General features: G+C 38.9%; 1 protein-coding gene across 4 annotated transcripts in view; it reads right to left on the reverse strand.

The window, feature by feature from the left end:
* The window catches only part of ADAMTSL1 (ADAMTS like 1), a 489531-nt gene that overhangs the window by 110925 nt on the left and 353365 nt on the right, over window positions 1-25241 (reverse strand). For all 4 annotated transcript variants that reach the window (XM_030004255.2, XM_030004254.2, XM_030004257.2 and 1 more), the window contains 5 exons: window positions 22062-22188; window positions 15944-16018; window positions 12778-12935; window positions 813-924; window positions 57-195 (listed from right to left, as the gene is read on the reverse strand). In XM_030004255.2, the coding sequence (XP_029860115.1) occupies window positions 57-195; window positions 813-924; window positions 12778-12935; window positions 15944-16018; window positions 22062-22188 (611 nt within the window). The remainder of the gene's footprint in view (window positions 1-56; window positions 196-812; window positions 925-12777; window positions 12936-15943; window positions 16019-22061; window positions 22189-25241) is intronic.

A 25241-nucleotide genomic window follows, 5' to 3' on the forward strand; every position in this document is an offset into this window, starting at 1 on the left:
CTACTTTATTTTACTTCTTTAGAGCCCAGTCTCTTTTAAAATTAGAGCTGACTGACCTTGCAGGACAAGGGTCCAGATTACACTCTTGAAGTTTTGGCTTTGGCTTGACATTTTCAGGATAATAGTGACAGTATTGATCTGCTACTACCCGGTTGCTTCTCAGATCAAAACATTCAGCAGATGTCAGTTGATAACCTGCAATACACAGTGGAAGAAATAATATGTGAAGTGGTGTTCTTCTTGCCTCTCTCTGAACTTCATCTAAGTTCTGGTTTGGTAAAAAGTGAAATGAAAATATCAGCGCTTTTGGACATAACAACTGCTGTTTTACAGACCAAATTGAAAACAACAGCTTAAATCACATGTAGTAGGAAAAAAAGATAACCAGTATGGTCAAATAAAAATTCAGAAGCCTACAGCAAACAGAAAAAACAAAGGCCAAGATTTCTTGGTCACCAGGACTCGTACACTCAGTTTTAGTTCAGAGGGTAAAGCTGCTGGTGGGGATGGGGGCAAATGGGGACATCTTTTGACTCTAAAGCTGGCCCATATCCATTCAGCCCTTATGTGTGACAGCTGTAGCATTAAATGCAGTCATGTGGATATAAAAATGTACGTTATGTACACAGCCTGGTATGATGCTAAAAAATCTACAAACTACTACCACTGTTGCTACATCACTCCCTTCATTTAGTTGTAACTAATTGAATTTGCAGATTTTGCCCATTTTAATGGTCCAAATCTCAGTGCAGCAGTTGGGACAGATCCTGTATGTAGACGACTGTTTCTGGAATACAGTGGTAATTCATTACCTCCTCCACAGGATGCTGAACAAGGAAAAAAATCCGTTTCCCTCCATCGGTGAATGATAGGCTGATAGAAGATAAACTGAACTGAACTGTCGGCAGCACCAGCATAACGGATCTGAAAAAGATGTAATGCCAAAGAGTGAACCTGACAAAAATATCAGGAAGAAGCATTCTGTCACATGCATCTTGCAGCTTTGAGACATCTTGCAGCTACATGAAGTACCAGAGATACTTTGCAATAGGAAAATGAAATGCACAAAATAGAGCATAGATTGGTGGCAAAATCTTAGCCACAAAACACAGTCAAATAATTTCCAGGCATAATCAGCGGCATTTCTGACCATTCTGAGACCATGTTCTGAAATAATGAATGCACAGTAAGTGCATGATTAGTGCTACTGAATAATTTTATAGGCACAGAGGATATGGACTTATCTATACTCCATCAGAAAGCCACCTACCACTACCTGCTGTCCCTGCCATTTTCATGGATTTCAGATTTTTACTATTTCCCAAACACCTTCTGAGACCATGTATACTATATTAGATAGTTCAGAGTAAAAAATGGGAGCCTGTGCTGTAAGAAATACAGAAGTATAAAAATTCTAATTCAAGATTTTTTTGTTTCTGATGTGAGGTCTCTTTTTCATTCTTCTTTGTGGTACTGTCATTATTATAAGGCTGTCCTTCTGCTTACTTTATTTTGGCTGAAAAAATGCTCCTTTCAGTTGTAGGTGTGAACTCCTGGCTGGAGCTAAGTGCATGTTTGGAAAACACTCTTTAGAGCCTACAAGTACTGCCAACTTTTAAGCCACCTGAGCTTCACTATGCTCCCCGTACTTTGTGTGGTGTAAACAAGAGTTTGTAGCACAAGGAGTGCAATAAGAAAAGAGAGCTTCGCACTGCTAAGGCAGCACCACTTGCACCTGGCCCAGGAAAACATCCTTTCTCTTTGATAGCTGTGCTGATTAATACAGTTATGGGGACTTCACAACCTCTGCAGGGCATCCCTTGTCCTTACCTCTAAGCCTTTGCATGAGCAGCTAGCAAGGGAAGAACAAAAAGGCTGCTATTAAAAGCCACTCCTAGTTGATTATTTGTCCTAGAACATAATGTATTGGTGTTGCTTGGGCACCTCTGCACCAGTGCAGGATGATATCTCAGGAGAGAAAACTGCCAAATGACAACCAGAAAAGATGGACCCTTCTCCAAGTCAGTACTCCTGCTTTCAGGAACAATCCTCCCTGTCCTTTTTCTTTTCCCATGTTTTGAACAAGTTGCCCTGTTTTGGAAACACCATTTTTAGATCTGCCTTTCCTTTTCTCTCTTTCCAAATGCCAAGAGACATTGTCAAAGAGTAGACTGTGAAACAGAAGCAAAAATATGACAAATTGAGCTGAACAGTGTAATCTTGGTTGTTTGTTTTGTTTTCCCCTGTAGATGGATAGAAACATGATTACAAATCAGACTATACCTTGAAGAGAATGAGGAAGGCAAAAATACTGCAGAACATGTCGATGGCTGTAAGCGATCTGGCCCACTGAGACTAAAGCTGCCCTTTTCTAATTAGAGTAAACAGTGACGTAAATTCCCAACAGGAAAAAAAAATACAGCTGTAGCAATACAGCTTCTTCAGCAAATGGGACGCCTTTTGCACGGATTAGTATCGTTTGAGTCTGTGTGTCAGAAACAGGATATCTAATTCCTTGTGCTGGGATGGTGCATTAATCACACACTTCAGAAGGGTCTTTCTGGGCTCATAAAAGCCTCATGCACTCCTGGGAAAAATGTTCTATTGTGCTGGAAGCCATTCGGGGAGGTCTCTGATCTGAATGTGCACAAAAAGCATTCATTGGGGAGAATTCTGCTCTTACTCTTTGTTTTTTAAGGATCATCAATGATTCTTAAACTCAGAAGATCTGCTCAGCAATACAGTGTTCAGTGAATCATGAAGAACAGACCAAAAGCTCACACAGTGCCTTCTATAAAAGGAAGGGGAGGAAAAAGAGTTCACATTAAAAAAAAAAAAAAAAAAATCAGGAAGACAGAAGAGTTCCTCTCCCTGCAGACTACTCCTGCATGTCTGCAGAATTATCGCTCTGTTTTGACACAGAGAAAAGACAGATGTACATCTTTTCCAGCCTAATGTGGAAGTCACTCATACAGCCATGATAACAACATAGGTGGGAAAGAATTACAGTGAGCCACAGCCATGAGCTAAAATTATACAAAACAAGCAAATGAAAGAAGCAGGCACAGTATCATTTATTTTTTTAAGGAGTACTGTGAGCAGAAGAGGAACAATGTATGGTGATTCCACACAGCAAAAATTTCTTTCTGATTTTGTTTGACAGTTTGTTAAAGCTAAGATCTTGATCCAGGAGAAAACGTCAGTGGCTGCTTGAGCCTTGCAAAACTCAAAGTGAGACTTGATAGCTAAATGCTTTAAGAAATGTCGTGGGTTTGCTGCACAGGGCCAACTTCCACACATTGAAATACTCAGCTCTGGAGTATGGTGAAATTTTTTACCCTTGCAGTATTTGCAACACCCTGCTAGCTATGAGAAATACGAGAGCTTCAAAAAGATATGGTCAATTCTTGAGAATCTTTAGCTAGTCCTCTAACTAACAGTGAATTTTGCATCCTTAGGTCACCAAACCAAAACAAAGGCAATTGTTCATTATGTTTGCAAATAAAATCCTATCATCTAAATTTTTTAATAGCAGACAGCAGAAGTACTCGGATCTTGCAGAGCACTCAGCCCTGCATTTGTGCATTGCAACCCCCTAGAGATCATCCTTTACTTCTGTTAGGTTTCAGGGGAATTTGGAGTATTCTGAACATCAAGAGCAGCCCTCACCACTTTGTAAGACCAAAGAGGATATCACCAGTCTTATAAAGAGTTGGTTAAAATTCGAGTCCTCAGACCATCCACCAAAAATTAACTGTCTAGCCTACAATCACTAGCAATAGAGATACCTATTTTTTCTTGTAGAGAGACCTTGGAAAAAAATCATCACTTGTACCCTGCTTTTTTAAATTGATTTTGTAAATGACTGTCTGGGATGGTGCAACAGACGCACAAGCTGTTGCTTAGGTGAAGTTTGGGATTGATAAAATGAAGTATTAATTTTGGGGATATCCACAGAAAGTTGAATGAAAAAAACAGACCTCATAATTTGAATAGGAAAGGAGCATAATCTTTTTGAATTATTCTGATCTGTCCCGTGACTAAGAGATGGCACTATCTGACTTCACCTTTGTATCATGTTGTTATTCCTATATCCCCCAAATTTGATTAGTTCACTTGAAAAAAAAAAAGGCAAGTAAAGTCCCCCAAAGCCCAACCCTTTCATGCTTGATTTTAGCAGCATATGCCTGAACCATTTGTTTATGTTCACTGAAGAACACATGGCCTGGCCTACAAAACTGCAGTAAGTTTACTTGGGTGGTTGTGAAATTTAATCAGCAGTTTATAACCAGCAGTGATAGCCAAGCAATTATCAATGTTAATTGTAGGGTTAAACCATGAAAAATGTATTCAATAAGTTGTTCTTATTTTATGAAATTGTCTGTTATGGGTAAGAGGAAAGGCACCATTTCTTTCTTGTGTATGTGTGTGTCCCAAACTGGGGACAGGGAGACGGAATTATTATTGCATACCATCTTTTGTCTTATGAAATTTGATCTGGTATATTATGATCTAGCTCCATGCCACCATGCTTATTAAAAAAGTTCTAATGGATTTTTCCACATCATTATCACAAATGCTTTCTGCAAGTGCCAAATCCCAAATCATCAGGTTTGATTTATTAATGAGAAGTTCAATGTTGAAGTCTTCTAAGTAACATATAAAGAAACTGGGGATGAGGTTATGGAGAACCGTCATCCTGTGGCATATGTAATTTTGTTCTTTTCATGTTAGTAAAAATAAAGTTTTTGTATGATGTTTTCCTTTCTCTACTTACAGAGCTTTAATATTCCTGTTTGTATGTAGTGATACCTTACACTGAAAAAGGAGGATGTGCAAGAGATTTGTTGCTGTTCATAATTTGTTCATGAAGCAGAAATAGAAGCCAGACATTGTCATGGGAAAATAATTTTACAAGCTTGTTTAAACTAACATAAAAAGTACAAAAAAATGTAAGTCATGAGAGATGCTGAAAGCTTTCAAGCATAGTCTAGCACAGGACTACACCATGACTCCTCTGAGCTTGCCTTTTAATTCCCTTGGAAAGCTGAAGGGACCTCTGCCTCTAAGCTCCAGGGAACATGTCTACTGTCCACTTCAGCATTCATGTCCCTTGATGGTGATAGCCCTGTGTTGGATCAGCTTGGTTTTGGGGTTGTCTTTATATGGAAGGCAGCTCTGTCTGTTGCTTCTCAATTCAGCCTCTAAATCAGCCAGAGAATTTGCTGTGAAATTACATTATCACCAATTTACATCTTTACAAAGCATCTCTGAATTGAACTTGCTCACCATGCCTCAATCTTGGATTAAGCTGTGTTCCTTTAGATGATTAGTATGACTGCTAAAAAGCCCTTAGACTAAATCTCTCACAAAGCCAAAACAGAAAGCTAGAAGGTTCAAATCTTTTCTGAAATTCAATTATTCTCCCCAAAGGAAGAACATAATAGAAAATCAGTGCAATGGACTGACTAGGATAGCTGGCAGCAATGGAGCCTGCTGTATCAGCTGCAATAGCTGTGATAATCTGTACAGAATCCACTACTAAGTGCAACAAAAGGAGAAGCTTCTCAAATGAGAAGATCAGAATTATTCCACAGACTAAGGGCCACCCCAAATACACCAAAATCATCCCTGCTATTCTGAGGATAGTGCCCATAACACCCCACATCTATAGAAAGACCATTTCACCCCCACCAACATGCTCCCAGGGTGAGAGAATTCACCTTTGAGCAAGCCACCTTAATCCCCACTGCAGAATATTTATTAACCTTAATTTAATCACGGCAATACCTAAGAAATTAATGTAAAAAAACAGGAACCTATTGTGATAGATACTGTATAAAAATAAAATGAACAAAATAAAAAGACAATGTTTGCCACAAAAAAAATTTGTTAAAATGATGAAAACTGAACAAGGTTGGCACCAAAGCTTCATAGTACTTAAAACAGACTGATTTTTAAAATAGATAGATTTGGGGAATTTACACATGATACCAGAAAAAAGTTACAGAAAAAGAAAAGGAAAAATTACAAAGAACAATTTGTCAGAGTAAGAGAAAACAACATGTCTAAGAAACTGTCTCTATTGCTTCAAATTAAAACTTGACAGTAGATTCCAGAACAGCATTATTTTAAAGAAGTGTATAAGATTAGTGATAATATATCTCCAGATCCAAACAGCATCTTCCCAGTAGTTTCAAATCATGTACTCTTTGAAGAACACAGGAATGCAAATCACATATGATCACATTTAGCCTATTTTCATGAACAAGCCATTGTTTAAACCACAGGAAAATAGATAGAAAATTGTAACAACATTTTTTTAGAAGGGGCTTCATGAGTAATGCATGTAACTGCAGACCAATAATCTCTATCTCTGTTACGGGTTCAGTAGCTAGAATGAAAAAAAAGAACAGAACTCAAAGATGGGTCCCTGAGAAGGGTGATGCTTTCTGAGCATTGTGATTTGCTTTGCGAAAGATTCACGAGGGACACTGATAAAGGCAGCTTAGGTATCAGTTTTCTAGGTCCCTCACTAAAGGTCTTAGACAAAGTTCACATGACTTAAGATCCTCCCATGGACTGATGACTGGGTAACAGAGAAGGGTCCTATAACCTGTTCCTGCAATGGATGAAGGACCTGTGGAATCCCTCGGGGATTTGTGCTAGGGCATGACTTTTTAGCCAGACCCCCAGATGAACAGAATAAAGGGTCAACCATGAGCGGATCAAGTTTACTTAAGAAAAAAATTATGAATGGTAGCTAAAAATGAAACTGTCTGTGAAAGCACTCGAAGTTTCGGCAGACCAAATTAAAGTTCAGTAAAAAAGAAATAATGCCTATGGGAGAAAACAATTAATTATATATACTAATTATACATTAAAATGTCCTCCACATTAGCTACTACTATTCAGAATGGTGGTAGGGTTGTTACAGGCATTCCTCTGAAAAATATGAGCTCAGTGTGCAACAGTTAAAAAGATTAATGGACTATTACAGAGAGGAAGGAAAAAGCAGAGAACATTACACACCCAAGTAGAATACATTTGTGTCCTGATCATTATGTGTAGTTCACTCTTTCTCAACATATAATTAATCTCATATAATTCATCTACTTATATTAAATAAATATCAAACAATTTTATTAAATTTTATTAAACTACACATTTATTTATAGGAAATGGATATTTCCGAAATATACATTTATAGATTTAAATACTAATCACAAATTACATATTTATGTATATTATAAAAAATTATGAAAATATAATCACAGTGGAAACAGGAGAAGGACAGAGAAGGGAAATAAGGATAACCCTTTTATGGGCCATCTTTGATAAAAGTAAAGATTAATAGAGTAGGACACTAGGAAAGAGGCAAATGATAATGACAGAGAACTCATAGAAGTAATGGAGAAAGGAGGTAAACAGCAGTAATAATTTTCTGTTTCTCAGAGTGGGAAAACCAGAAGGAATCAGTGAAACTATTGCACCAAGGTTTTAAAAATGAGATGTATTCCTTATTTTACACAGTGCATAGTTCATTGTGGAATTCATCCCACAAGCTAAATGTTGTCAAAAGGGTAAATAAAGCACAAAAGGGCCTACAGAAATTCCTGAAGACTGGCTCATTTGAGTCATTAGACACAATAGTCCAAATACAACATGAGGGTCAAGAAGGAGGGTCTACGAGCAGAGGGTAACCATGATCTGTTTCTTGCACTCTTTCTTTCAATGTCTGAAACCAGTTCCTCCGTGAAACCAAAACCTGACTGAAGCAGACTTTTTGCTTGACCTAGTATGGCAGTTCTAAAGTACTTAGAGATGGAGTATGTTGATAAGGAGAATGATCTTGTTCTAAGAATGATTAATTGAAATAATTTATATTGACCAGGGAAAAAAAGGTAGATATGAAATAGAATCTGTACACTGTTTTCAAAAAGACTACTACATGTCTTTCCATAAATTTTACCACATTTGCCAAAATAGGAGAAAAAGGGTAGAATTTTTCTATATTTGTCACAAGATCTAGTCAAGATAAATAATGATTAGGTCTCTTTTCAGGCTGGTCATTACTTGTGAGCTTGACCTAGAAATTATTACAATAATTGTATTTTTTTTTTTTTTGGAAATTAGGAAATCAGAATGCATAATTTTTATACCTATTGCTAAAAAACAAAGTATTGAATGCAAACATAGGTTGATAAAAGTCAGTGATGCAGACCATGTTACAGAAGTGCTTCAACCTAAGTCCAATCCGCACTCCACAGAAGTGACCTCAGGAAGACACATATCTCAAGAAGTAGTATTGTTTTATGATGAAGGGACTATATTCCAATGGTCTCTTCTAAATTAGGCAAAATGTTTTGGTTATTTGACCTTGATAACACAAAACTTGATTCAGTCATAACAAAACTTTAACTCTTACTATTTCTGTGTGCTCAGCCTTAATTCTAGCTCATCCACCCCCAGGAGAACCATCCTAACCCTGATCTGCCAGTGCTTCCAAGACTAGATCCTTCACCACTTCCTGCCTGACCTGCAGCCTTTTCCCAAACATGAAGCATAATCTCCTCTGGAAACCTTTGCCAACATCAAAACTAAATTACACAGAAGACCCTTACTGTCATCACCCCCAATTCTCCTATCTCTAAAATCCAACAATAAGCCAGCCATAAACAGTAGGTCCTCGCTGCTAGAGCAGATTCCATCTTTTGGCCTCTGCCCTAAAGCGAGTATTGAAGTAATTTCTTATTTCGTTCCACAAGGTAAATCACTGTATGCTCCTGGTTTAAAAGTGATTATTTAATACAATCCTGACCCTAGCCTGACAAGGCCCATCAGCCTCTCCGCCAGCTGGCTGCCTGTACATGCATTATCTCCTGCATGCCCTTGCAAGTCCCAGGAAATCAACCTTACTTTCTTTTGTTAACCTGGACTCTAATCAAATGCATTTCTCTCACCTGCAGTTTCTGCCAGTGCTAGATCACAATGGAGATAAGAATTGTCTGGCTAGCTCTAGTGCTCTGCATAACTCAGCATCTAGTTTTGAGCTCTATTTTATGACTTTTTGGACAATTGTTGGCCAAAATCCTAATCTCAGCAGTAACTCTGCTCAATGGAACCCAGTCAGCACCATTTCTAAATCAGCCAGCAGTACCCCCAGCCACCAGCACAAAAAAATAGCCAGGCAGTCTCTTCTGGCAGCAGCCCTTAAACAAAGCTTGTCAGCCATACACTACAAAAGACAACATCAATACAAATCCAATCCTAATCCAAATACCTCTGACAGCCTCCAGGCAAACACTTATGCAATCCAACCCTATACACCCCTGATGCAAAGCTGTTGGTCCGTGCAGGTCCTCTGAACAAACCTTCATCTTGATTCCAGGGATTGAAAATCAACATAAAGCTAGCCACATCGAGATCTAGGCCAACAGTAATTTCTTCTCCAAACCAGGCTGAAGACTGGACCACACTCTTTATTAGAGCTTGTTTTAAACCCACTGGTCTTTGCTGCCTCACACCTCAGCCACAGGGCTAGGGCCCTAGCTATGCAAAAACCACAGTCTGAAAAACAAACCCTAACAAGCTGTGCTCTACCAACCCTAACCCTTCCCTGGCAATCCCCACTGGCTGTTTCATTAAGCCTATAACTCAGGTGGTTCATATTTGCAGTGCTGATTGCTTTAGTCAACCAGTGATGACGGTTAGCATTACATTACCAGCTGTAGACCCCACCTGACAATATTGATTCCTCCTGCTCAAAGGAGTGCAGATGTGTGACATGAAATGATCACTCCAAGTTTCTCTACTTTGTGTCTGAAATGGACAATATCGACAGAGGAGACTTTTTAGCACAGACAGGTGAATATGTGACCTTGGCAACACAGCAGATCAGTGGCAGCTCTGCCAATAAAGGACAAGTCCCCCTCTGTGGTATTACTGCTCTGTTCTCTAGATAGATCACAGTGCCAGCCAGAAAGATTTCCAAGTGGAAACTGACCTTCATTTCACCAGGATTTTAACAAACATGACAACTTTTTCTTTTATGAAAAAGGCATTTCTATTCATGTGAATCAGAATTTTGTGTTAAAAAAACAAAATAGGGAAATCCTCAGAATTTAGGAGCCAAATTCAAGTGGAATTTAAGTTTGCTGGCATCTTTTCCAGGTCTTCTGCCTTTCAAACATTAAAAGTTTATAATGGAGATTTCTAATTCTCAAACTATGAATGTAAGAAATAAGAACATGAAAAACTCCAGTTCTATTTTGTGATAACACCTTTATTTTTTAAAGAGGGCGCTGTTCTACTGAATTATTTTTAACATTAACATATCTTGTGAAAAGACTGCCAAGAGTTTAGCACTCAAGGAATGTACCACTGACTATTACAAAGTCAAGAAATCTAGCAATTACACAATTCAGCTCCTACAGGAACAGCATGAGGTTTCTTCTTGCAATTTTAAAGCACTCCGTGTCACCAAGAAAGAAACTTAAACATCAGCTCCGACATTGAGTTTCTACTTCTGAATTATATCCAGGTGTCTAACGTGACCTCTCTTAATAAGACCATTCAGGGTCAATTGAAAAGGATTATAACAGTCATTCTGGAGACAATGATCCTAAAACTAGAGTTCTGCTACATCTACAAATTCATTTAGATCTGTTTGCATAAAAACTGCCTTGTCCTGGGAAAGTAAATCTTGACACCCAAAGAGATCCCACTTTGTAAGAAAAACTTGTTAATACCACAGAGAAACCTTTCATGTGATTTTAAAAAAAAAAGTACCTTCACAAGCTGAAGGCAAAATAGTCACAGCTATAGTAAGTATGGAAAGCAGTTGCCAAGTCTGACATAACTGAGAGGCATGCACACATTTTGGTACTCCTGTGTTAGCCTTATTTGTATGTACACTCCCATATCCAACAAAACCTAACCAATTAAATATCCACAAGCTAAAAAATTTTGTTAGAAAAATAATTAAACAGTATAGAATAATATCCTTGTTGCATGAAGTAATATCTAAAGTATCTTCTACAGCTGTTTATTAAAAAACTAAATGTGACTCAAAGGCAAGGAATTTTTAAGTGCCTGATCCAAGGCAAAATCTAATGCTAACCTTAGAAAAGATCCTACAACTGTGAAGAGGTGTTTTGTTTGGGCATTCTTCCATATCCACTTAAGACAATGGATATGTCAATAAATTAACACCTGCTGAGCCATGCTACTCTAACTTTCAAAAAGTGCAAACACATAGCAGAACTATTAAAATAGTTTAATCTCAACTCAGTAGTGTCTGTTCTGCCTGTGTGTAGCCAACTTGTACACTCATATTGGCCAGACAGTCATCATACAAAGAGGGTACTGCCTTTAATTTAACTAGCGCTTCTTACCTGGCGCTTCTTACCTTGCTTTGATAGAGAAGGAAATGCAGGCACCAAGGGATAAAAGTATTTCCCCTGTCATAAAAGGTAACAGTGGAAATACCAGGAACACAGTCCAACCCTCCTGTTACCATTTCAGGGCAACTGGTCTACATGACCACCTGTCCCCAACAGGTTTGCTCTAACTAACCAGGCTGCCTTAAATCCATAGACAGCACAAATAATGCAAAGTGAGCAATATTGTTAACATTGCACTGATGTTCATCATCTGGATATGATCTGTAATACAGGTAATGTTTTAGGCATTTTGAATTGACCAGCATCTGTTTTATTAAGGGTTTTTCTTTCTGACCTTCAAAGAGAAGGGAATGCATTCTTCAGGTCAGGCTTCTCCTTGTGAACCAGTCCTGATAATTGCAGCTTGCTTTTTGTGCTGCTAACACAGCAAGATGGGTAGGGGACAGTCTACAGGGCTCTGCTACTTCCTGAGTTAACCCATTCCAGCCCAGCCCAGCTTAACCCAACCCAATCACTTATCACATTTTCCAGTTCACTGTTCAAACTTCTAGCTGCCATCAGCTCTAGGTTAAAGCAAATGTCATCTACCCCTGGGGCCTACCCCTGGGGCCCATGGTGAAAAATTTATGTAGTCCTGGACATGATACAGGTTTTACAGTTTTACAGCTGAAATCCTTCAAGTTCCTTGGACCTACTGGAAAAGGATTTATTTTACTGTAATTCCCAAATGTTCATTTTTGTATGTGTGTTTTCCCACAGAATGTGTGCATTGCTTCCAGCAATGTGTTTTATATTACCTGGAAGAATAGAAATGCTCTAATGGGAGGAAACAATTTTATTCTTATTGCCAGTGCAACACAAAGCAGAACTTCAAAATGACACCATGACTTCTTAAGCAAAGTCATCCCATTTATTTTGGAGCTTGGGGACCTCATTCTCCACTCCCTTACAGTCTTCTGTGCAAGTATGCTAGCATAAACCCCACAAATTATGGGCCAAAGATACAGACTCTTTTTCTTGCTTGTCACAGACGAAGCAAGCTGCATGTCCTTGTTTTATAGGTACCTCAGCAGCACATACAAAAAGTAATCTGCCTTTTCTTGTAATGAGTTCATCTTTTCTCTTTAGGCCACACATTGGGTATGCCTTTCTTGGCATAAACTCAGTCTCTTTTCCGAGGAGTGTCCAATGAGGCTTTCATCAGATATTTAACTATAAAGAATTTCATGTAGACTTCAAGAGCTAGCCTGGACTAGGCTTTGTGGTAAATGTCTACAGGAAAATTAAGATCTAGAAAAATCTCTCTCATCTCTCTAATGCATCTTGTCTTACTTTATGTTGCTTTAAGAGGTCAGTGACCAATGACCCTCACCTTGATAGTGAAGTCTGCATTGAGAGGCCCAGATATTCTTAATATCTCCTTGTCAGGAAACTTCTGGAAGTCGATGCTAGAATTCTCCACGAGGAAGGAGCCTGTGGAGCTGAGGCTATTTTCACTCTTCACACCTTGGAGAGTCTTGGTTTCCAAATCTGACAAATACAAGCAAATTAACAGGAAACTAGAGCATTAAAATTTAAAGTAAGAGTAAGTGAGAGCAGAAAGAAAACCAACACAAAACAGTGGTGGTGCAAATTTGCCTCCTAAGTTAGTGATATTAAAACTTTTTTGTTCTTTTCCACAGTTTATTCACATTTCCATACTTTCCTTTTCTTTTTTTCTCCTCCATCTGCTTTTTGGCTTTGTTCAACCCTTAGATTTCTAGCTCCGCATTCACCTCCTCACCCACAGGTCATGTTTTTACTCTCTTGCAGACATATTAATCCATTCCTAGTTAGGCATATTTGCTGTCACTTAACTCACTCTCAGTAAGTCACGCTCGTATGGGGAGCATGACTCAGACCTTCGGCCATGAGTGCTGGCTTTGTTAAGTTGCTGTTCACTCTTTCAGTTCAAAGGTGGGTCACTAACCACATGTTGCTGTGGCAGACAATTAACTGAAAGCAAGACATCCAGGAAAGAAAGATCAGTATGATAGCAGTCCTGCCTCCTCTCCAGAAGTAGTCTGATCCATCCCAGTGGAGTAGGAAGGGAAGGTGAGTGCTGAACCCTCCCGAGCTCTCCCTCTGTCTCCCTCTGCATTCACATCTCCCCAAAAGTGGGCACTAATTCAGATACTGTTTGTTAGCAGTATTTCTGATTGTTAAATCATAATAAATATATTAAATCATTTATTAAATGGAAATAAACCATGAGAAAGTAGATCTGTTCCATCATCTAGTAGCCTCCCCAACAACTCCAGATTATGCTTTACAGCACGTTCACCAGAAAACTGTTTCTTGTGGTTACTTCAAAGTGACAACACAGTTCATCATGAAGGATTGCAAAGCTGTAGTCCTTTCACATGTATTTGTGAAATTATGCACAAAATCTCCCACACAGAGAGGCAGCTAAGGCAGTATCTGAATTAGATGGGGATATACTATTAATCTGTGATGGAATCATATTTTCAGAGACAGTAAATGGGAGAAATGTTTTTATTAGCGAGTATTAAGTTGTTAATTAGGGGAAAAAAGATAATTGCACTAATTAGACTGCTTTTCAAGATGGGTCATGGGAATTAATTCATGAAGGCAGTTGCTGAGGCAGTACACTAAGAATTTGCTCTGTATTAATGAATTCCTTGGTTTTCAGTGAGACTAGTCTCTTCCTTTGTGATGCATTCAGCCATATATTTATTTCTGGAGAAGGCTGCATGCATCAGGGATAAATATGGTTTTAAGACTTGTGTGTATATAATCAGCCTCCTATTGACTTCTCCCACTACCAAAGTTCACAGGGCAAAATAGTCCCTCCCCCCCCCAACTGGTTGTAGCTCATACATACATAAAATCCTTTAATGGGTGAACAGAAAGATTCATGGAGACATCTGAAACAAGAAAGCGATGTATTTGGACTTATTCATGTTTACACAGAGCAGTTAATCTAAATCTCAACCAGTGACTCAGGCAGACCACGCTGATTCAAATCTTTCTGTCCTGAAATGTGATATGGCCTGAATGAAGACAGCTTTAGATCAATCTCTCCTGCTAAAATCTCATTTTGCTCTAAGCTGTCTTATAGCTTAATTTCACTGAAAAAATAATAGAAGTATAACATTTTTCTACCTTGGAAGAGAACATCTATACTGGGAAAGAAGACAGGAGAGAAAGGAAAAGTGCAAATCATTTACTGGGAGAGTAATAACAACCATACTGGAGCAGCTCAGGAATACCCGAAGGGCCACTTAAAACTGAAGTATAGGCAGCATTTGAATTTTTAAGAAAAACACAATATATTTTTTCTTAGTTTATAACCTGTAATTTGCTGGTCTTTATTCACAGCTCTAAATCTAAAGAACCATTAAAAGGTTATGGCATGCCCACTGCTTTCTCAACACAAGCAGTGAGCTACAGAACAGGACTGATAAACCACCCTTACTTTGCCACTCTGTACAAGTTCTTTGGGCAACAGAAATCTGGAGAGAGTGGGAATGATTTGGTGTTTCACCTCCTTGTTGACACTAATCTTTGCATTTACGCTGACAAGCATAGAGGACTCTTAACTGGTCCATGCTGCAGGGAAGTCCTATTACATTTGGAACAGAAGGGGAGCCCTACTTATCTTACAATAATTTGTGCTTTGAGAGGTAATGAAGTACAGTTTGTGTCTTTTATGACAGTAAATCCCATTTACCAACACTGTAGTGTTCATTTGCTGCTGATGAAAAAGGAGCATCTTGTGAGTGGCTACTGCACTGGAACGTAAGAGAGAAGGATGCAAGGAGTTTCTATTCATGAAATAAATGGATTTGCCTTCAAGTGTCCCAGAGTATTCTCAAATCCTGAGACATTTCTCCCAGGGAAGGGATACACAGCTGCTGGGATATGCAGATCCCAGTCAGATGAAGCAGGAAGTGTTATAGCCACCAAGTGATGGGCTAGCAGCACTCAGTGGTCTTAACTCCTTGGAGCAGTATCACTACTAAGGAGCTTGTTTTGACTCGTGCATGCTGTTTCTGATCTTTAGACTGTGATTTTGTGTGTGTCCCCCTGTGCATCTGTATGTGCATCTATGGGAGTGAGAGAGATTATCATAACAGAAACATGTGTTAAAGTCATGAGCAGCTTGATGGCTAAGCTCAGCTGTCGGGAAGCTTATACTTTACTGTCCTCAATATTTGTTCACTCAGTGGGATTTATTTTATTAATTTTAAACAAAAGCACTTGGCACCAAATGAGCCAGCTAAAGGATAAGCAAACAGAAATGACTGAAAAATTATGGAGAGGCAAAGGATTCTGGAATGTTGGCCAAGCTCTGCCCTGAAAAGAGCATGTACCACTCATGTAATGGGGTCTGAGGAGAGCTTCTGAGGGCAGGACTCATCCCTGTGTTGAAATCAGTGATCTGAGAGAGGGAAACCAGACACCACAGTGTAAACAGAGCACTGCGGGTTAGCAAGGCTTTCTTAAACAAATGTACACTAACTTTTTCTACTTACATAAATGATCTGGTCCTTTCAGCACGAGGCGAACTTGCCTGCTTCCATAGGGAACAGCAACCACTGTATCATCCACTGTGGGAAGGCAAAAATGCATGAAGTAAATAAGCAAAGAAATTCCAATCTGTTTTCAAATAAGCAGTGAAATAGGTGCTTACAAGACAGTAAAAAGAAAAGCTTTTGGACCAATTAAACAAGCCGATGAATTATGAGATAATATTAAAAATCTGAAAAAAGAACTTGTTGAACGTGGTAAGAACCTTCTACTTAGAAGAACCCAAACCTGTTGATATTCTTTATTCTCAACTCCTTCACAACCATTTCTGGATTTCAGAAGTAACTAATAGCTTTCTATTTCACCATGACTCCACTTAAACCTCTTCCAAGTCTTTTGAATTGGTGTTTGTGGTGAAGTAGACAAGCATAAGCTTATTCTGATGTTTATCCAGAATAGCCCATTCCTTCACTTGGCTCTTTCCCAGTGGAACCCTACAGCTTCTCCATGACCCTGCCCATGCTATGTGATGATCTCCCACTGCCCTCAGGCATGCCTTCCTTTTCACACCTTTTATTTCAATGACTAGAAGTGCTATAATTCTGCTTCCCTTTCCACACCACTAACAGAAAGGCCCTGGAAAAAGAGAAGCCCATTAGACTGTCATGTAAACAGGTCTTAGAGCAGGATCTTGCACCTATGCAGTCCTTGGGAGCTTTGCCAACTGGATTTAAACTGAGGTGTGAATTAGCATGTAGGTTACATGCTGCTGTGAAAGTTAGTTAGGTAAGCATGTCTAAAGAGGCAGCAACCTCAGTAATGTCCTGAAGGGAAACAGGAAGGAAAAGTGTGGAAAGATGATAGAAAATGCTCCCAACTCTATGCCAAGGTCGTGGAGTGGGTGCCCAGAGAATGCTGAGCTGGACTAACCAGCAAGCCTAGGTTCTTCATTCACCTTTCCCTGTCCTTTCTGCCTCCTTCTCCTATAACTAGAAGTCAGGAAAGAAGTATGCATGTCTAACAGGAGGGGTTTTTTTGAGAGGTGGTAGACATGACAGGAACGAAGCCCCTTTCACTATCTGTTCATTAGAACTGTTCACATCTGTGTCATATAATGCCTGCTAGCAAGAATTATAGCTCTGGTCTCAAAGCAATGTGTTACTTTGTCAGGTAAGGCTAACTCAGCCCATAAAAGCATATAATCTTTCATCCAAACATATGAGCTGGGTCCTTAAGTTTCTGACCAGACTAAACTGGGAAAACTGTTCCAGCCTAGCTAAATCAGGATTCTCAGTTACCAGCAAAATAGTTATTAAAGAGGCAACAGAAAGACAGAAAGCTACAAGAAATGGGGACTTCTTTTAAATAACATATTCATCCAAACCTATAATATCTCAAAAATGTGAAGTAGAGACCTTTTAAATTTTAAATTCAGTCATGCATCATAGGAATTTCTGACACTCTTATATTGGAGAGATTTATGGAATGAAATATCCATACTTTTGTGGCCTCCTAATATCCCAGAAGTAAGGAGGCAAATGTAGGCGGTCTGATAAATCTCTGAGTATCACGAGACTTGCATGGAGATAAAGCCTATTTATGAGCCCAGGCTCTTCTGAACGTTGTCTCCATTTTCAAAATCTGATTTGGTATGTTTCCTCAACCTATCCAAAAATTTCAGTGTCTCCTAAGACTTCTGTAACACTGGGGTTAAACTCTATTCAACACACATTCTGCTTATACATATCTCTGACATCACAATAATTAGCAAAGATAGACAGCTTTCATTTCTACACAGAATTAAAGTTTTCTATATGAAAAGACAAAAATTCAAGTCTTACAAAATTCATTAAATATTGGTATTCTAACGCTGATTTTATTGGTACCATTCTGGTACTCATATTCAAGATACTCAGTAGGATAAATACATTTTATCCATGTGGGGGAGGAAAATCCATGAGTATGACTTATCATTTTGCTGAATATATATCACATTTATTGGAATGAGTCTGGGAAAACAATACCTTCAATTTTTCAAAAAATATTAATGGTCTTTTTACAAGTCTTACTTAAAGACAGTCCCATGTAATTATTATATTTGACTGTCTCTCAGTTATGAGTTCTGTGCTGGAGAGCTAAAACTCACTGATATGTCACAGATAAATTGGACAGTTTAAAGATCATGCAAGCTTATATATCACATATTCTTAGCATGTCTCTTCTGCCCCAGGGTATTGCTAGGTCTATATTTCACCTGATCTTGTCGTTGCTGTCCATTTGAAATCCTAGCACACTTTATGTGAAATGCAAAGCTCAGTAGGTTTTATGCTTATCACAGTGCTTCCTGCTTTCACAAAGCAGAAGCAGTAGGGACTGAAGGATAATTTCCTGAGGTTAACAGTGATAAGAAGGAGACATTTCCTGTGAAGAGACATGTGAAAGTAAGCATGGTAATATTTAGTCACAGGTCCCTCCAACAATAAGCAGAGATGAAGATTGTGGAGCAGCTGTGTGGAGTACTCTGAAGAAAAGGCGCAAAGTGTGTTAACAGGCAGTTGGTTTTCTCCAGAGAAGATGCATAGGGAGGCAAGGGAGAGTCCCAGATAACTGAGAGGACAGTGGCCCAGGGCTGTGAAGAAAGTGCAAGGATTCAGGCAAAGGTTATACGTCAGGTACATACATCAGATTCCTGTGAGAGATCAGTTTCTTCTGGTTTTGGATTTTGAATTTGGATTTTGTCCAAATAGTCTAACAGTTCTCATGATGAAAAATGGAGCTGTTTCTATTTCCCTATTACTATTGATATTCAATGGAAATCTGGAACTGCATCTATTTTTGACAGCCATGGCAAAAGTAATCAGATAACTATCTATCCTGCCTCAGCATAGCAATTTCTGCAAATCTCTTTTAAAAGTAACCTACTTCACTAGTAGATGTCAATCCTTCTTTAGAGAAATACTAACTTTGCACAAGGCGATCGGCAGAATTCACCCACCACTTGTGTGATCAACTCTTCAGCTCCTTGGTGAATAGAAAGAAGCCTGCTTAAATACAGCTCATCTCTATAGGAAGGTACATACACTCTTTCCAAAAGGAGGTATTATAAGAAAGAGAAAGATTCAGTTTCTGCAGACTTAGAAAGATTGAACCACTTAAGTTTAGGACTAGGAGAAAAGGATATTTCTGGAATGAACAACGTTTCTTGTAGGTTTGTTTTTTGGGGTTTTTTTGTTTGTTTGTTTGTTTGTTTTTGGTTTTGTTTTTTTTTAAATAGAAACAAGAGCATAGACACAGGTGCTTCCTTTTCCATAAAATGTAGGAGAGAATTCGACATCACATTGCCTCTTGCCCTGCTATGCTTCTGTTTCTGAGGCCACTGGGAGATGTATGCTACCCCTATAAATACTGAAGAAGCTGTTCCCATAGCAAGAGCTAAGTGTTTAAAAGCTCTATGAATTTCTTCCTAGTACTATCCTTCTCCTATGCCTCTGCCTGATATAAACAGCATGGAGAAGGGAACTGGATATGAGCACCAAGAGAAAATGAATTCAGGATGATGAGCTCAAGACTGTGTCTGGCATGGTTTTGAGATATAAACAACTTTAGAAACTATTGGGACAGCACTGGAATAAAGGTTACTGACCAATTTCCCTAGCACAGTCCTCAGAATTGAATGCTGTGCTCTGTTAGGCAAATAAAAATCCCAAGTGAGCCCACAGAACACCTCTGCTGATATCTGGTCACTGCTGCACAATGTCCCTTCTTTTTCTGACATGGTGTGGCACTCTGGCTCACATAGGGTTTTAATGCCTTGCTCATACTGTGGACAAAATAAACACTATTCTTGAGAATCAAGGATTATTTTTTAGAGGTAAATTGGAATTAAGCTATTGACTAGCCAAAAGTAATCCAGTCATTCCAGCAAATAGATTAGGCCCTCATCCCTGATATGCTTATGTAGATATGTTTACAGTGACAAATAAACAAGATGCTGACACAAACATAGTGCCAAAGTGACAGGTATTTAAACAGCACTGAGGAGAATAAAGGCAGAAAATAAACACAGAGTAGACTTTTTAAAGCTTTTCAACTTTTAAAATCTCAAATTTTCACAGCACATACATAAATCACTTGGGAGCAAACCTCAAAAAGAATTCATATTAATTCATATGTGAAGATCCGTAAGTGTGCCTTTACAATTGTAAAAAGCCAATTTAAAGGAGCACTAACTATTGATACATTCGAAATTCATACTGTATTGCATAACAACATGTATGTCTACAGCAGGGGAGAGAATAATCACACATGGTTTATACAGCATGCATACAAAATCTGATTATCTACTTCAGTCCTGTATAACAATTATTTGCATCCATGGTCCATCCTGAACAATCCATTCTCTAACTTTTTTTTTTACATTTGTCTCACTCAAAGACTATGCTCTCTGCCATCTGCTCTTCTACCTGTATAGCATTCTTTATATTTAACAGCAAACCATTGGGAGTAGGGACTTCATGTTATTAACATTTTTGTACTGTGCATAATATATTAGTGCCTTTATCCTCAGTAGAAAAGAGATGAGCACCTTTTTACCACAAAGCAACTGAAAAACAATGAATTATTCCTACAGGAAAAGACATTTGCCAAAAAAATTCATAAATACTATCATGTCTCAAGTAGCCTGGAGATTTCTGAATTTGTTCATGCACATTGCAGAAACAGTAACAATGAGGTGAAATTCCATTCCTAAATCTTTGTGAATTATGTCTTTTGTGCTCTAATGTGCAGTTCTGCCTCAGCAATGGAACTCTTATGAGGATTACTCCTTTCCTTCCTTCATACAAAACAGTTTTTCTTTCTTCCTTTCTTTCTTTCTCTCTCTTTCTTTCTTCCTTTCCTTCATTTTCTTTCTTTCTTTCTCCCTTTGTTCCTCGGTTTGTTCCTCATTTGTTTCTTCCTTCCTTCCTTCCCTCCTCCTCTCTCTCTCCATCTTCCTTCCTTCCTTCTCTCTTTTTCTTTCTTCTACTCTCTCCCTCTCAGTTAGCAAACACAGACCCAGAGGTGCACTGTGCTAGCTACTGCTCTGTTTGCTGCGCTCCACACCCAAGCAGTTATTCCCTGACAGAGAGAAGCTTTTGTAAAAAGCACCTCTCACTGCTCCTCACAGAAACCGAATGTTACCTATGCAGGAATCCCAAAGTGTACACACACAGTCTTCAGCAGATGTTACACTGCTATTTGAATCTTTTAGGTCATGTGCTATTCAACACTGGAAAAAGTGCTCCAGAATGGTAGAGCTGGTCTGATTAAACTCTAGTGCCACTGAGTATGGCTGGGGGCAGGTTTGTAGGCTAGCACACATGATTCCTCAGGTGTGTCTACATAGGCATGAAAGTACACCTACCTTTTTACCCTTCCTTCATACTGACCAGACATGTGCTCTCTCTCATCCCAAAGCTTTCATAGGTCCATCTATGGTGCTGTAACGAGGCTGGAAAGCCTGCCTGGGGTCCAGGATAAATGAGCTCTGTCACTGGGGCATGCTAAAGCTACTTTACGACTCGTGAGCTGAAGCTGGCTCAGACAGTATGTGGAAAAGCCCACATCTGTCCGTACCCATCCATGTAGGCACCTCCTGATGACTTAGGCACCTCAGTCCACCCTAGGACTCAGCCTGCAGGCAGACATGCTGCAGGTGGAGGGCTGGGAGGAAGCACTGTGGCAGGTTGCCCCCCCCCCCCCCCCCGCCAAGGGACACCCCTGCTGTAGAGCAGCATAAAGCACTCTGTTCAGAGCAGCACGGACTGTGTCCTATGCCGAGCCAGCTAATACAGCTACAGCAGTATTAGCAGAGCCAGCTCTTCTTGTTCTCCCTCTTCTCCCAAGCAACCAGCTAGCTGAGATGGGGAATGTACTGGTGACACCTTTCCACAATCCTTTGTCCACCCCCACAGCGAGAGCTGTAGTTTGAGCAAGCCTGATTTAACCCGAGGGGAGAAATTGTGGGGACAACCAGACTGACCACGATCATTCAACTGCCTGAGTGGGGTGAAATCGAGCTTGCAAAACCCACGTATTTCACCAAGAGTGGAAGATGGCACTTTACGAGAAGAGACAGCTTACGTTTATTTGCTGAGAGCTGGGACTTATACTGGCCTCGAACCAGCCGGCAGGTGGACCCGTCGCCATTGCAGACCCCACAGTTATCTTCCTTGACAGCGCTTCCCAGCTGGCGGTCACAGCCAACGATCTGGCAAGAAAAAAAGATGTGCAGTTCAACGTGAGCACTTACTGACTGACTGCTCGATCCATCTCTGCAACTAATTACTGCCAAATTTCTCTCTCAGTATCTCTAGAGGGCCATAAAGTACCTTAACAATGAGAGAGGCTGCGCAAATCTGGCTGGGATTTTGAACTGAATTCAGACGTGAGATAGTGAGCAGGTTAGTACTCAATGGCTTTTGCAGTCCAGAGAAAGAAAAGACTATTGTTGGAGGTTGTTTGTTTAGGGCATTGTGAGCATTTCTTGGTCATAGTCCTATCAGAAATTACACTTTCTAGAGTTTCACAAAGAAAAATGCCTGAAATAATAGATAAGAAGACAGCTAGGAAGCAGACAGATAGATAAAAGAGCAGCCCAGATAAATAATAACATGGCTTGAGATCTCAGTGAAATTTTACCTGCTATGCAGTTGGGAAAACCATGTGGTTTTAATTATGTTTAACAATAATCCCGTTCCACACTATCAATGCCTGTGTTCAGACATTGTTAAAGATCTGATAAAGAAGGAGGGAATGGTTAAAACAAAAGAACTGAGAGTCAGAAATGCAATCACCTGCTCTGAAACTGGCTTTATGCTTACGTGCAAATTGTTTGGTTCAAAATTCTAAAAGTTTAATAGATAAACTAGGCTTCTCCGTTTGCAAAAAACCCGTAGCTCCCAGGACAATCACATATAAATGTATAATTAAATACATTTAAAATTAAATAAATGGAATATAAATTTATTTAGCACAGTGCTAATGTAAGCTTTTTGTTTGAACTTTGAATTCTGCATTCAAGTTATGAATTTTGCACATAAATAATTGAAATCCAAGAAATTAAGCAAGTCCATACAGTGTTATAATTATCTTTATACATACTAGAAAATGAAACGCCTTCTAGCATTCTGGCGTGCAAAGTAAGCAATGAAAAAATATTTCTGTATAAATTCTACTTCTGAAGAGTTTGTGTTAAGACTCTTAGCCAAACAGAGAATATATATAAACACAAGGAATTTTAAATAAAGTGCTTATTTCAGCTTTAAATTTTCCTGCATCTGTGAGTCTCACTTAAATCAGAGAGCTGGGTCCTAGAGGCTGGTAAGAACAAATAGGGCACTTATCATCCAGGCTCATAAAAGCTACATGTGTAACTCGCCCACTTAAGCATTCAGGTTAATATTTCTTATTTAAGCAAATCTATGTGTGCAGAATTGCAGATCTCTGCTAGGGTGAGATGTACTTCTGGGTTTGACACTTTCTCTTCACTTGCCTGTGAAAATGCAGGCTTTGATTAATAACCATTATTTACTTTCAACAATTCAAATCCCATTTCTAACATCATTATTTTACTAGTTGCACAATAGCAGTTTTCTTAGTTATCTGTCATATTGATAGTATAAATAATTTAATTTAAATCATTATAGGTTTAGGTTCAGGCTTGATGAAAGCTATCATCAAATTTCTTTGACTTTACCCACTTCTACTGGGTCAGAACTGGGTCAGTCTCCTGTGCTTCTGCATTATATTATGATGTCTCCAGGGGAATTAATGATGGCTAATGGAGTAACAGTCATGCATAAATGATACCTTTCCCTGAAAACTTAGTCATACCAAGACTGCAAGGAACATTTTATCACATTAGAAACACCATGACAAATAATGGTTAGATAGCTGAAGCAAAGTTAAGATTATCTTGACCGTGACTACTCCACACAGAGCTTCCAAGGACAGATATATAAATTATATCAGTGATACCATGTAAGATTTAGGTCTATTTTTTCCTGAATAAGAATATCCCTACAGGAGCTGAACCACCTTTGATATATGCAGATTCACTTGCTTTAACTGTCTTGAACGTCTCTGTATAGACAAATGTGAAAAAATCACTTGCATGATCTGAAAACTGTATGACATAATGCCTACAAAGCAGATGAATTTCCTTCAAGCGCATTACAGCTCACTAGCACCCACAGTGAGAACGGTCCTGCTGAGGAACCCAGATATCAGAGGAAAGGCCAGAATTCCCTTTCATATCTGCTCATAACATATTTTATATTCACTCAATGGTTCAGCCTAGAGTGGTATCCAAATCTGTATGCTTTCACCTATTTTGAAAAGAACATGTGAACTGCCTGGATGTGAAAAGAGCTGGATCTTAAATCCAGGTAGGAGGCAACCAATTTCAAAACCAGCCTGTACTACTTTAAAGCCTTTTTAATTTTATGAATCATCAGCTCACACGTTGCCATGGGCTGTACTCTGATTAAAGTTAATTTATAAATTGAGCAATTTAGAGCTAGGTCACAACATGTAGAGGAAACTGCCAGGAAAATCTCAGGTGTGAAAGGAACTTATATTGAGGTTCATTGTTCTTTTTGAGATGGACACCATTGCAAAGCATAAAACCAATTCTTTTCCTGAAATGCTGTATTTCAGATAGAAGTAGGAGCAAAACAGAGACCTCTTGTGAACACCAAAAATTATATGGTATGTACAAAATGTGTTTTAATCTTCCTGTACTTGGTAGTCTCTCAGATAATTTTACATTATTAGAGATTTTGATGAAATTAAATTAATTTCCTATTTCTCCCCAAGGTTTCTGCAGAGCTTTTTGCTTTACTCCGTTAGATTATCTGTTTTAATAGATATCCAGAGCTCTGGGAATATGTATGAAATTTTCATTAAAAACCCTTATGAGTAATTAACTAATGCCTGAAATAAAAAATGTTCCAAGTTCACTGCTTTTTTCTGCCCCCCCCCCCCCCCCCCCCCCCCCCCTTCACTACCTAGGGAAAACCTTCTTCCATCTTTTGGAGGTAATTACATTCAGTAAAAAGTTGGTAGTGTTTGCAATGGAGTCACTGATGCTTTAAAATGAAAAACACTACTCCAGATCTCTTATATTACTTTTTAGTAGCTCTTACATGAAAACATTATATAGGTTGGACTCTTATGAAAGCAAAAGATCAGGCAAAGCAAAAGATCAGGCAAAGAAATATTAAAGTGCTCCTGAAAAAATACACAGTTCATGAGAATAAT

Source organism: Aquila chrysaetos, chromosome Z, assembly GCF_900496995.4.
Source record: "Aquila chrysaetos chrysaetos chromosome Z, bAquChr1.4, whole genome shotgun sequence".
In the NCBI taxonomy this organism is placed as follows: Eukaryota; Metazoa; Chordata; class Aves; order Accipitriformes; family Accipitridae; genus Aquila; species Aquila chrysaetos.